The following is a 12,719-nucleotide window of genomic DNA, read 5'->3' on the forward strand; positions in this document are numbered from 1 at the left end:
GTAGTGATGTCATGGGCTGTCGCCGGCCAACGTGTTGTTGGTGTTTTTTCAATGTATGCTTCAGACACGGGTCACGACGAGGTGCTCCCCATAGCGACCCCTAGAGGACGCAGTGTCTCGTTCCCTACTCAGGGAACCATGGTTACATAAGCAACCTGAGACGTTTTTGCATTCAGATTTGCCAACATACTCAGATTTTCCTGCAATCACAGGATCTGAGTATGAACCCAATCATCACCAGTTGTCTCATTTGTGTCTATTTTATGTTTTAGGAGAAACATATGAAACAAAATTAAACTAAACTGAATTGAGAACTCTATTAGGTCTCATGAGGTCTCACCTTTGAATAAAATACAACACATAAAATAAAATTCAGATTTTCACGACAGATCAGTCAGTAAGTGTTATTTTAGTATCTCTGATATATCAGTTTTAATTAATATTCTGCTTTTTGTTTATATATTGTATTTGAATTTTAGGTAAAGATTTAGTTATTTTATTGTGTGTTTTTGTTAATATTCTTATTTAAAAATACATATATGTATATATATATATATATATATATATACATATACATATACATATACATATACATATACATATACATATACATATACATATACATATACATATACATATACATATACATATACATATACATATACATATATACATATACATATATATATATATATACAGTATTAGTTTTAGTAATTTTAGTACATTGTTAAATTAAATATATATTTATAGTTATGTTTTATTTCAGTATATTTAGAATTTTTTTTTTTTTTTATGGTTTTAGTTTTAGTTAACTATAACTAGATGGTCAGAAATGAGTCCAAATCAAATCAAGTACTTTTTGTTCTGGATGGACCAACTGACATTCATGTATTTACATGATATGCAGAGACTGTTAAGACTCTAAACTATTATGTGTGTCTAATTATTGATCATGTTATATTACTTATATTGATTAGAAGTGCCACTTTCTGACAAGTCACTAGTATGAACTATGAACCATATGATTACAGGTGAATAATTATATAAGCGTAATAACTGAGGCCGCTCTTGATGCATGCGCTGTGAGACTGTGCTGGTTATGTAATGACAGACTCCTGACACATGTAACAGAGTCACAGCGTCACAGACAGAACAGCCAAAAGAGTAGAACATGCAAAATAATACATGATTCACTTCTTATAAGAGAAGCAAAACATGACTAAACTAATCCTATTTAGCTTGAGAGTGCGGTGAAATGTCATAGTCATATTGTGAAGAAAGTATAATTAAATCAAGCAGATAAATAAAACCGTATATAGAGCATTATTAAAACAAGTGTCATTTAAACAAACACATCATACAAAGCATCATGAAAACCATGCTCATGTGATGAACTAGAGCTGTGATTGCTTTGTTAGGACACCTGTGTCAACAATAAACCAGTCAGGTCCACAAACTTTCACAAGACAAATTAAAAACTAGGACATGACGTCATGCCGGCATCACAAGGCAGCCTGCTGAATGAGAATGAGAGCGAGCAGGTGCTGTTTAATCAAACTCAACTCCTGCTGATAGATATTGCTCAACAATACACCACACAAACACGCTCAACACAATCCAAAGCCAGCGCTCAGACCCAAAGCAGCAGAACGAGTACATGTCCAAAATGTTCCCAGATGACAGTTCTCAGAGTCACAGCAGGTCATTGGTCAATGTTTAATTAAACGTTCATTTTCCTCCAGACTGTGTGAAGATTACAGAACTAGACAGCAGAGTCAGTGCAATAAGAACAGTCCAGAACAGTGATCCTAACCACAATTTAAGATGATTCATTCAAAAAGCGATTTTAGCAGGGCTGTACTGCAAAGACTTAAACTAAGACATACATAAAATGCTTTACCTGTTTATTAATGCTAACTTATTTAAACCGGATGGATGTTAAGAGATGAAAGGACAAGTCAACCTGAACAGACAAGTAAATAATATAAAATAAAATAATGAAATAATGTAAAAAATAACAAAATAACATGAAAAGAAAAGAAAAAGAAAAAGAAAAGGAAGTAATAAAAAAAAAATGGGAAACATAATATAAAAGAAAATAGAAATAATAAAAGAAAAGAAAACATGGAAAGAAAAGAAAAGAAAGGAAAAGAAAAACAAAAATTAAATTAAATAAAGAAAAGGAAGCAATAAAATAAAAAATGGGAAAAATAATATAAAATAAAATAGAAATAATAAAAGAAAAGAAACATGAAAATAAAATAAAATAAAAAACTAAAATAAAATTAAATAAAGAAAAGGAAGTAATAAAATAAAAAATGGGAAAAATAATATAAAATAGAAATAGAAATAATAAAAGAAAAGAAAAGAAAAGAGATGAAAACAAAAATCAAAAAATCAAATAAATAAAGAAAAGGAAGTAATAAAATAAAAAATGGGAAAAATAATATAAAATAGAAATAGAAATAATAAAAGAAAAGAAAAGAAAAGAAATGAAAACAAAAAACAAAAATTAAATTAAATAAAGAAAAGGAAGTAACAAAATACAAAAATGGGAAAAATAATAAAAAATAAAATAGAAATAATAAAATAAAAGAAAAGACAGGAAAAGAAAAAACAAAACTTTAATTAAATAAAGAAAAAGAAATAATAAAAGAAAAAATGGGAAAAATAATATAAAATAAAATAGAAATAATAAAAGAAAAGAAACATGAAAAGAAAAGAAAAGAAAAGAAAAGAAAAGAAAAGAAAAAACAAAAATAAAAGTAAATAAAGAAAAGGAAGTAATAAAATAAAAAATGGGAAAAATAATATAAAATAGAAATAGAAATAATAAAAGAAAAGAAAAGAAAAGAAATGCAAACAAAAAACAAAAATTAAATTAAATAAAGAAAAGGAAGTAACAAAATAAAAAAATGGGAAAAATAATAAAAAATAAAATAGAAATAATAAAATAAAAGAAAAGACAGGAAAAGAAAAAACAAAACTTTAATTAAATAAAGAAAAAGAAATAATAAAAGAAAAAATGGGAAAAATAATATAAAATAAAATAGAAATAATAAAAGAAAAGAAACATGAAAAGAAAAGAAAAGAAAAGAAAAGAAAAGAAAAAACAAAAATAAAAGTAAATAAAGAAAAGGAAGTAACAAAATAAAAAAGGGAAAAATAATATAAAATAAAATAAAAATAATAAAAGAAAAGAAAACATGGAAAGAAAAGAAAAGAAAGGAAAATAAAAAACAAAAATAAAATTAAATAAAGAAAAGGAAGTAATAAAATCAAAAATGGGGAAAATAATATAAAAGAAAATAGAAATAATAAAAGAAAAGAAAAGAAAGAAAAAGAAAACGAAAAGAAAAGAAACAAAAAGAAAAGAAAAACAAAAATTAAATTAAATTAAGAAAAGTAATAAAATAAAAAATGGGGAAAATAATATAACATATAAATAGAAATAATAAAAGAAAAGAAAAGAAAAGAAAACATGAAAAGAAACGAAAAAACAAAAAGAAAAGTAAAGAAAGAAAAGGAAGTAATAGAATAAAAAATGGGAAATAATATAAAATAAAATAAAAATAATAAAAAAGAAGAAAAGAAAAGAAAAGAAAAGAAAAGAGAAAAGAAAAGAAAAGAAAAGAAAAGAAAAGAAAAGAAAAGAAAAGAACTGCTACTACACTGCTATTTCACTGTTCTGGGTTCTGAAAGTATATTTCTCAGAGATACAGAGCTCTTTCTACAGAGATATTTCAGAAAGTTTTAAACTGTCTGAATGAAGATTTTACAGAAATTAAATGGCATTGAAAAACTCTACTGTTAAATATGGAAGTCTGTAAAAAGGTAATTGCCACTTTTTATCTCACAATACTTTTTCTTGCAATGACGAGTTTATATTCAATTCAGACTTTCAGAATTTGGGATATAAAATCGGAATTGCAAGAAAATATCTCAGAATTACAAAAAAAAAAAAAACAATTACCTTTTTTTATTTATTTATTTTCTGGTGGTGGAAACAAGTTAAGCACTGGACTTTACTAAGCACATGCAACAAGCTTTATGTAGGGAGTTTTTTTTTGTTTTTAAATGTCAATGAGCATCTAGTTCTGGTCGGTGTTCAGCAGATGTGTTCAGTCTGCTTCCTCGTCCGCACCATCTGCTTGGCAGAGTATCAGGTCTCCGTAGTGATCGAGAGGAAAGGTGGGTTGCTAGGTGATTTGGGGTCTCAGAAGGAGAAGATCACGCGTCAGAAAGGACATAAAGGTCACATGGGCTTGATGTGAAAGGTCTCGCAGATTGCAAGCCTTTATCACGGAGATCAGAGGACTCTCTAAACAGTATTAAGAGCCTGTGTGTTCTCACGCTGAGGATCGCAGGTAGACGAGCCACTTCGACACATACAGCAGATACAATGGACAATTATCTAGGCTGTCCGAACACTGCTTTCCATCGAGATTCATCTCCATTTACAATATCACAATTGCAAATGATTCCTTGTGAAGCGACACAAATATCAGACCCAGTGATATCCAGAACTCATAAATAGAAGATATTCACATACATCATAATTTTATGTTATGAGACATGAGAGAACCAATCATATCCCATACAGCAAGCAAATAAATAAATAAATACATACATACATACATACGAAATATATTTTAAATATATGCTAAATATGTGTTGTAAACAGTGAAGCTCATTGAAAATATTTTTGAAACTGTAAATACATTTAGTTTCAATCTTCATATACCAAAATATTTTTCAAAATGCATCAATAAAATACATTTCCAATCTTACAGTAACTTTAACATTGAGGCTAAATGTAATAGCCTTATAGCCTACTAGAGATCAAAACTAGATTAATAACGACGTAATAATAATATTTACATTTTTAATATATTGTAATATTGTCTTTTTATAACATTCTAAGGTATGTTTCTTGCTGATTTTCTTCAAATGTGATAAGTACATGTTAATTTTTGTTCAAATGTTACATATGTGAATGCATTTTCTTGGATTGAAATTTATGGAGGACAAAATGTATATCAAATATATTAAATGTTTTTAAAAATATATATTATTTTTGTAAAATATATTTTCCAAAAAAAATAATATTTTAGCAAATACATTTCTTGCCGATTATTTTGAAATATATTTACAAATATACATATTTTGTACAGATATTTGAATGCATTTAACGTGATTAATATTTGAAAGCTACGGCTGAGATTTTCATGAAATAAAGGCTGAAATTTCAATTTGTTCCTCAGACAAATCTGTTGTATTACCAATCATCTGTTCCTTCCTACTGTCTGCTTTTTCCATTTTTGGAAAAGATCATCAGGAACATTCTTCAAAACATCTCCTTTTGCGCTCTACAGAAACCCAAATGGTTTCAAATGTGTTGGGAAAGACATGAGGGAGAGTAAATAATGACAGAATTTTCATTTCTGGGTGAACTATCACTTTAAACATGATAGTAAAAAAAGAGTGTGTGTTTGTCAGTGTGAGTCGACTGTGTTAATAATCCACTTCATGCCACTGATATCAACCTCATTTTAACATAGGGTTAGGGTTACACACACACACACACATTATAATAACTACTATCTGAGAGACAGCTGTTCTGCTTTAGTAAAACTCATTTCACATGTAGCATTTTAAATTATTACAACTTACAACAAATAACAGGAAATAACACATGCAAAAAACAGTTTTCAGTCTCACAGCAGAGCACTTAACTTGTCTCCACACCAGTGTGATCACAGAAAACCGGCTCATACTCTGTCAGTAAAGTCCTAATATCCTCTGTCTCTCTCTCTCACACACACACACACACACAGAGACCATTATACTACACTTGGATTATAGAGTCAAGCAAGAAATAGAAACGATCAGATGAAGCTCACTTACACGACTGCTCTCTTTGAAAAGTTTAAAACTCATCCACTTTGGCATGACGACTTATCTGTCCTCTTTCCACGACTATATCTGCCCTTGCTTTCTCTCTCTCTCTCGCTCTCTCTCTCTCTCTCTCTTCTCCCTCCCTCCCTCTGTCTCTCTTTCTGAAGCGTCTCTGATTGGCTGAGTTCAGCGTTCAGTAGAGGTTAAAGGCTCAGTAATGCTGCTCTTCTCATTAGTGAACACCTTTGGTTGTGTCTCACGTGTGTGAATAAATAAATAAATAAACTAACTTTATTTAATTTTTTTAATCATTTTCTAATTCTATTAAATGTCTTGAAGTTCACAAACTATGAATTTAGTGTATACATTAATTTTACACATTGCATTTAAGGCTCATTTTGAGTATAAAATTTGTGCTTTCTGCAATAATTATTGCAAGTATAATGGTTTAGTTGATTTTTAGATTTTGTTGATTTTTCATATTGGGTGTACTTTAACCATTGTGACGACAACTTTCGGAAACATTTAAAGGCTCGTTTCCACCGAGTGGTATTCGGGACAGTGCAAATTTTGCATTTTGTATACAGTATTTTAGTATAAAGTATTTTGGTACACAGTATTTTGGTACAGTGCGATTCGGGACTGAACACCCTGATCCGGCTTGCATTTCCATCGTCAACAGTACCCTCACTTGATAGGCGTGGTGTCTGCCGGAAAGTAGCGATCGACGTCATTCTTGTGCGAAGAAGAATGCGTGATATTATCTGTGTGTAAGGGTGTGAAAATATTAAATTCTAAACTACACTGTTATATTTCTTGTGTTTGCACATTCTGATGTAAACAAACCCAACACGTATGAGCAGCAACCCTTGTGTTGTCGCTCCCCTTGTAGCACGTGCAAGTGACGATTCTCTGTCAACCAATCAAAGTTCTGCAGTGAGTCTAGCTCCACCCTTTAGGTACCGGACTACTGTGCTAGGTACCCCAACGGAAGGGTCCCAACAAAGTGGTACAGTTCGCTATTTTGGCACCATTCACATCTTCTGAGAAAGGAAATGGAAATAATTGCGTACCGCACTGTACTCTACTGCTCGGTGGAAAACGAGCCATACATTTGCGTGCAAAACAATCCTGCACCCTGTTCAGGTCCTGTCACATACAGTAGTACATACCGTACAAACTAATCTGACATGAACAGTTAGTATGTGAATACCTTGAAACCGATAGCATATGGTTTCTATCTCAATGTAAGAATGACTGTGTGACTCTTGCTGTTGCGAGTGATTTAAATCAAAGACATCTGTCACAACTCACATTGGCTTTTGAAATAATTCTTTAGCCAAAGGGGGAAAACTGCATATTTTAATGAAAAATCTGAATACGGTTTTATCTTCAGATGAATCCAGCAAGAAATATCTAATGCCGTATGATGGTCTTGTGACATGCATTCAGCACTGAGCTGTTCGAATAAAAGCATCATTATGAAGTATAATGAATGTGATTTCCACAACGTACAGTAATAAACAGATCCTGAGCTGTTGTGAGTGAATGAAGGAAACTCTTATTCCACAGACACAGAAGCACTCGCGGACACAGACACAGAGACAGACACAGAGACAGACACAGAGACAGACACAGACACAGAGACAGACACAGACAACAGAGACAGACAGACACAGACACAGACTCAGACACAGAGACACAGACACAACACAGAGACGGACACAGACACAGACTCAGACTCAGACACAGACACAGACACAGACACAGACACACACACACACACAGATACACACACACACACACACACACACACAGAGATACACAGATACACAGACAGACACACAGACACACACACACAGACACACACATACACTCTGTGTCCTTAGCTCTCATTAGCCAGAGAACTGACTTTGGCTCAATACTGCACAGGAGCGTTCAGGAAACCTGTGTGGTCATTGTTCACCTTTAAAAGGTGACCCTGTGATAGCAGCATGCACATGTGACATCACAGAAGACATCATGGATCAGCATATGAATGCTTTGAACATCTTAATTGTCTGGACAAAATAATTTACAAATACACAACAGGCTGAACCCTACACTACAAGACCAACAGACACAGTAACCCTTGTAAAAAGACAACAAACAGGCAGAAACAGACATGCAGTGTCTAAGTGCTCACGCAGTGTGTGCAGGCACGTGCAGAGAGGGGTGCGGTGGGTGCCTGAGCACCTGCCCCTTTTCCCCTTAATGCCCAAAGTGCCCTTTTGTCAAGGCAATTTTTTATTTTTTTGTAATTAAACGCCATTTTGTGAAGGCCTGCCCAATCTAACTATTAGTAAAATTAATGAATTATAATTTCGCCGTAAATAAAATTATCCACATGATGATGACCTTTCACCTGACGTCACGATCTCATCCGGGACGTCATGTTCAGACACCTTTAATGTAGCGCACTACCAGGATGCCTTCATAACGTCCGCGGCTGCCGGTAAGTGGAGTTCTCAGCATTTATATATATATTCTGCTGCTTCCTCTTTTACAAAACAACACAAAAACCCAGAGAACAGTCAACATTTAGTTGTGTAGAATTCAAACAGAGTAAGTGCACTACACAGAGTATATTCAGATCCTACCAGGATCTTCTGCCCTCAGAGGAAACTGGAGAAGGAAATGATACTCCTCCAAACAGAGTCAAGAGTTGGACCACACTCACTCAGACATGTTCTCCTCTGAGCAAAAAGCAAGTCACAGTGATGTGGTCATCACCAAAACGAACAAACCTCACAACACAAACACGCACAACTCAAAAAACACAACAAGCTATTATGAAAGTGCCTGAAAACACCAGCACAAACAAGTGCTGTTTGGAGGACACGTGTTTAGTGTGTCTTACTTTGATTTGATAGGGCGCCTCATAGCTCCTATGAGGGCTGAATTCAGCACACAGTTTGAAGAGGCTTTTCATGGCTGAACATGACTGTTTAACATCTGTTTACTGCTCACGACCGCTGTGCTCATCCTCTGTGCTCATCCTCTGTGCTGGAGCATGACAGCCCCTGCTCCATAACTAAAGCAGGGAAACCCTGTGTGACATACACCTGTCAATCACTGATCACCTGACCCTTCAGGGGGTGGAGTCTGGAGTTTGGGTCTGGAAAGATATGCTTTGGATCTGCATACTAGCACACTACTCTTTGGTGATGTTTACATGAACTACTAAAACGGAACTAAAAACGGAAAACTTTCCATGCATTTTGGCTATTGTTTACATGACAACAACGTTTTGGTGGCCTGAAAATGCAAACTTTTGAAAAAAAAAAAAACGGGTTTCAAAGCACAACTTTTTAAAAATGACATTAACACTATCATCTCTGTGTAAACTACAAAAACTGTGATTTCATTCGCATACATATTACGTGTTCAGACATTGTTATCTGTACGTGAATCTTTTCAAAAATGCAAAGGAAAAACGTTTCAATTTTTTGTACAGTCATTGTTGTGTAAACATACCCTTACTCTTTTTGTATCTTTCTAATAGTAGTATGGAGTTCCGAATTAGTTTGGAACTTCTGAATTTAGGTGGGTAGTTTAAAGGGGTCATATGACGTTGCTAAAAAATAACATTATTTTGTGTATTTGGTGTAATGAAATGTGTTTATGCGGTTTAAGGTTCAAAAAACACATTATTTTCCACATACTGTACGTTATTGTTTCTCCTCTATGCCCCGACTTTCTGAAACGCTCCGATTTTAACAAAGCTCATCGGTCTGAAAAGCGAGGTGTGCTCTGATTGGCCAGCTATCCAGTGCATTGTGATTGGCCGAATACCTCAAGCGTGTGACGGAAATGTTATGCCCCTTAACACACTGTCATGCCTGGTGCGACGAGACAAAAACAATAAAACCTATTACAAACGAGGCATTTGTTTCATCCAGTGGGGACATAATAACTGATTATAATGACTTATACTGTTTTTTTTATGCGTTGCGTTGCATCGCGCCACGTAAACATAAAACCATACCCCTCACAGAAATTAACCATGGTTTATATACAGTATAATGTGCACAATATGCAAATATGTCTCTGCAGAATATCTAATTGATTTGTTAGTGTGACGAGTGGGGGCGGGGCCGAGAGCCGTGGGAATGGAGCAAGGCCGGCGGAGTAATTGATAATGAGCGACACCTGCACCACTCACCGGTCTCGAGTCCCATATTTTGTCCAATGTAACAAAGTTCGTAGTCACGGGAAGAAGGAGGCGGGAATCGGCAAACATTCAAAGGAAACTTTAATAATAAAATAAACACAAAATAGTGCAACAGCCCCTCGCGGATGACTGTCGCGCAAAAACAGAACCAAAACACAAAATAAAGTCCAGGCCTGGTCCTCTCTCGTCCAACACTGTCGTCACTCCTCCTTTTATACTTCCGGAGCTCCTCCGTGGGACTCGAGACCGGTGAGTGGCGCAGGTGTCGTGCATTAGCATTTACTCCACCGGCCTCGCTCCGTTCCCACGGCTCTCGGCCCCGCCCCTCTCGTCACAGTTAGCTTGGCTAGTTAGCATGAGTCCTTTAGCACCTGATGGTCTTTTTTATTTTCCTGTGTGCCACCTTTGATGCCGCAGCTCAGTAAATCCACTAATGAAGGGTTTATTGAGTACAGTGCAACTGAGGTAAGTGCCGCAGAGAGAAAGCAGCTACAGAGGTCAGATCTGTGCATCGTACCTTGTCACTGTCTACAGTGTTCTGAGAGGTTCTGGATGCGATGGAGATGGTGTCCTGCTGACTGCTGCCATCTCCTTGACTGTCAGCATCCTCACCAGCCTCCCTGCAGCCAAACACACAAATAAAAGTCCCGATTTGGGATGTGCCTGAAGCTGGATACTTTATTCAGCACAAATGTCAAAATGAATAAATTCAAACAAATAACAATATTCATTAGATACAGTCAGTCCTTGTTCTTGCTGGATAACAGGTGAGCCAGGTGAATAGTTTAGATAAACAACACAAAAAAGTGAATGTGTAAAGTGAATGAGTCATAACTATTTGACGTTTTGGCGAATACTTATTCCCATATGTACACATTTTAACAAGCGAATGGAGCTTGCATGAGGAGAGACAAGATGGCAAATGTTTATACATGAGCATAAGCCTCCTGCATTGTCATGCATAAATGGGTATGAATATTCATGAATGTAGTGTTTTGTCTCATTCTTTCTACAGATTTACATTTAGCAGATGCCTGCATCCAAAGAGACATACAAATGATTTGATCGCAACAAACAAAGCAGAATCTACAAATAGCAACGTTTACAACTGCAGCAGCATTTTGAGAGCTGAGATTATGATTGCATTATGAATTAATTCAGCGTTTCATTTTTAGGACTGGAATAGAGTATGCAATGGTACAATGTGTCTGACCTCTTGCTGTTGTTGCGGGGTTTGGCTGGGGTTTTGGGAGCATGGATCGGTTCCTTTAGCGCCCCCTTCAGGTGAATGATTCTCTCCTGAATGACCTCTCGGATGTTTTTAATCCATTCTTGCTTCACCTCAATACTGGACGCCTGACACAGACATAGTCATGCACATTAAAAACATGGAACATGTTTATGAATACTTACCACTCTAATAAAAGTAATTTATTAATAATACAATTATGTAATGTACCTTGAGGACAGTCTTGTTGTCGGATGAGGGTGTGCGTCCCACCCACAGGGCAAATTTACACGGGTCTCCTTCCACATGTTCTGTCACCCCCAATTCAGAAGTCTGCAAACGCAGAAAAATCAGAACATCACACACAGATATTAAAATGAATTCAGTATGCATGGAAATGTATTTAATGGCATAAGCATATCGAGTATTTAAGACTGAGATAACCTAAGAGTGAACTTTACTGAAAGCGGAACTCTAATAAATTTGTCTGACAAAATTGAAAGCATTTCCTCAGTAAAATCCTAAGCAGAGTCTTAAAATGTGTATGTGAGACAATTCCAGATGACCAGAGAAAAAAGCAAAGGCACATCTGGATCTGTTCACAGGCATACTGAGCACAGAGAGAGGGGTGACAAACGCCCCATCTGGTCCACACACCTGCACGGGCTGCTTCCAGGTATGTGTGGAGACACTTAACAGAGTTGCACAATGCGGTAAAACAGAATTCAGACATAACTGTGTTCATGTGTGCACTAACTGACCCTCTCATTATTAATTATAATCAATATTAATTCATTTATTTATTAATTTATTTGAGAAATAACTATATTATATGCATTTTTATATTTATTATATTTAGAATTTAAATCATAATATTAATTTTATTAAGGCAGACGTTTTTTTTTTTTTTTTAAAGAAATAGCCACACATTACACAGATATAATGCTACTCACTTCATGACAGTTTTATTATTATTTCATGAATTATAAATTTAGCACAGTTTTGAAGGACTATGGCATATAGAGGTTTGTTTTTAGTTTTCAACCAATTTTAAACAATGCCTTTAAAACTTAAAAATATTTTTTTTTTACAAAACCTCATCCATATTGGATAACTTTACTTTAGTGACATACATATTTGACATACTTTCAACAACAATATGCAATAAAAGACAGAATACCAAATGTCTTGAACATTTTGTGGACTTTTATTTTGGAAAGAAATTAATACTTTTATTCAGCAACAATGTGATTAAATTTGATTAAAATTGACATGTATAATTACAAAAGGTTTATATTTCAAATAAATCCCTTTTTATTAAATTTTCACTATCTCAGCTATTAATTAAAGAATCCAGAAAAATACTCCCCCCCCCCCCCC

The 12,719-nt window shown here is 34.5% G+C and overlaps 2 protein-coding genes across 2 annotated transcripts in view; both read right to left on the reverse strand.

The window, feature by feature from the left end:
• Nucleotides 1–6,632, reverse strand: part of LOC107671281 (kalirin-like) — a 59,537-nt gene extending 52,905 nt beyond the window's left edge. Inside the window, exon 1 of the mRNA XM_016464174.1 lies at nucleotides 6,549–6,632. Within this exon, the coding sequence (XP_016319660.1) occupies nucleotides 6,549–6,632 (84 nt within the window). The remainder of the gene's footprint in view (nucleotides 1–6,548) is intronic.
• Nucleotides 6,633–7,816: 1,184 nt separating this feature from the next.
• LOC107671282 (kalirin-like) overlaps nucleotides 7,817–12,719 on the reverse strand; it is a 188,577-nt gene continuing 183,674 nt past the window's right edge. The window contains exons 30-33 of the mRNA XM_016464176.1: nucleotides 11,571–11,672; nucleotides 11,325–11,467; nucleotides 10,629–10,731; nucleotides 7,817–7,879 (exon numbers count right to left, since the gene is read on the reverse strand). Coding sequence (XP_016319662.1) covers nucleotides 7,817–7,879; nucleotides 10,629–10,731; nucleotides 11,325–11,467; nucleotides 11,571–11,672 — 411 coding nt within the window. The remainder of the gene's footprint in view (nucleotides 7,880–10,628; nucleotides 10,732–11,324; nucleotides 11,468–11,570; nucleotides 11,673–12,719) is intronic.

The sequence above is a fragment of the Sinocyclocheilus anshuiensis genome, unplaced genomic scaffold (genome assembly GCF_001515605.1).
Source record: "Sinocyclocheilus anshuiensis isolate Anshui unplaced genomic scaffold, SAMN03320099.WGS_v1.1 scaffold284, whole genome shotgun sequence".
Lineage (NCBI taxonomy): Eukaryota > Metazoa > Chordata > Actinopteri > Cypriniformes > Cyprinidae > Sinocyclocheilus > Sinocyclocheilus anshuiensis.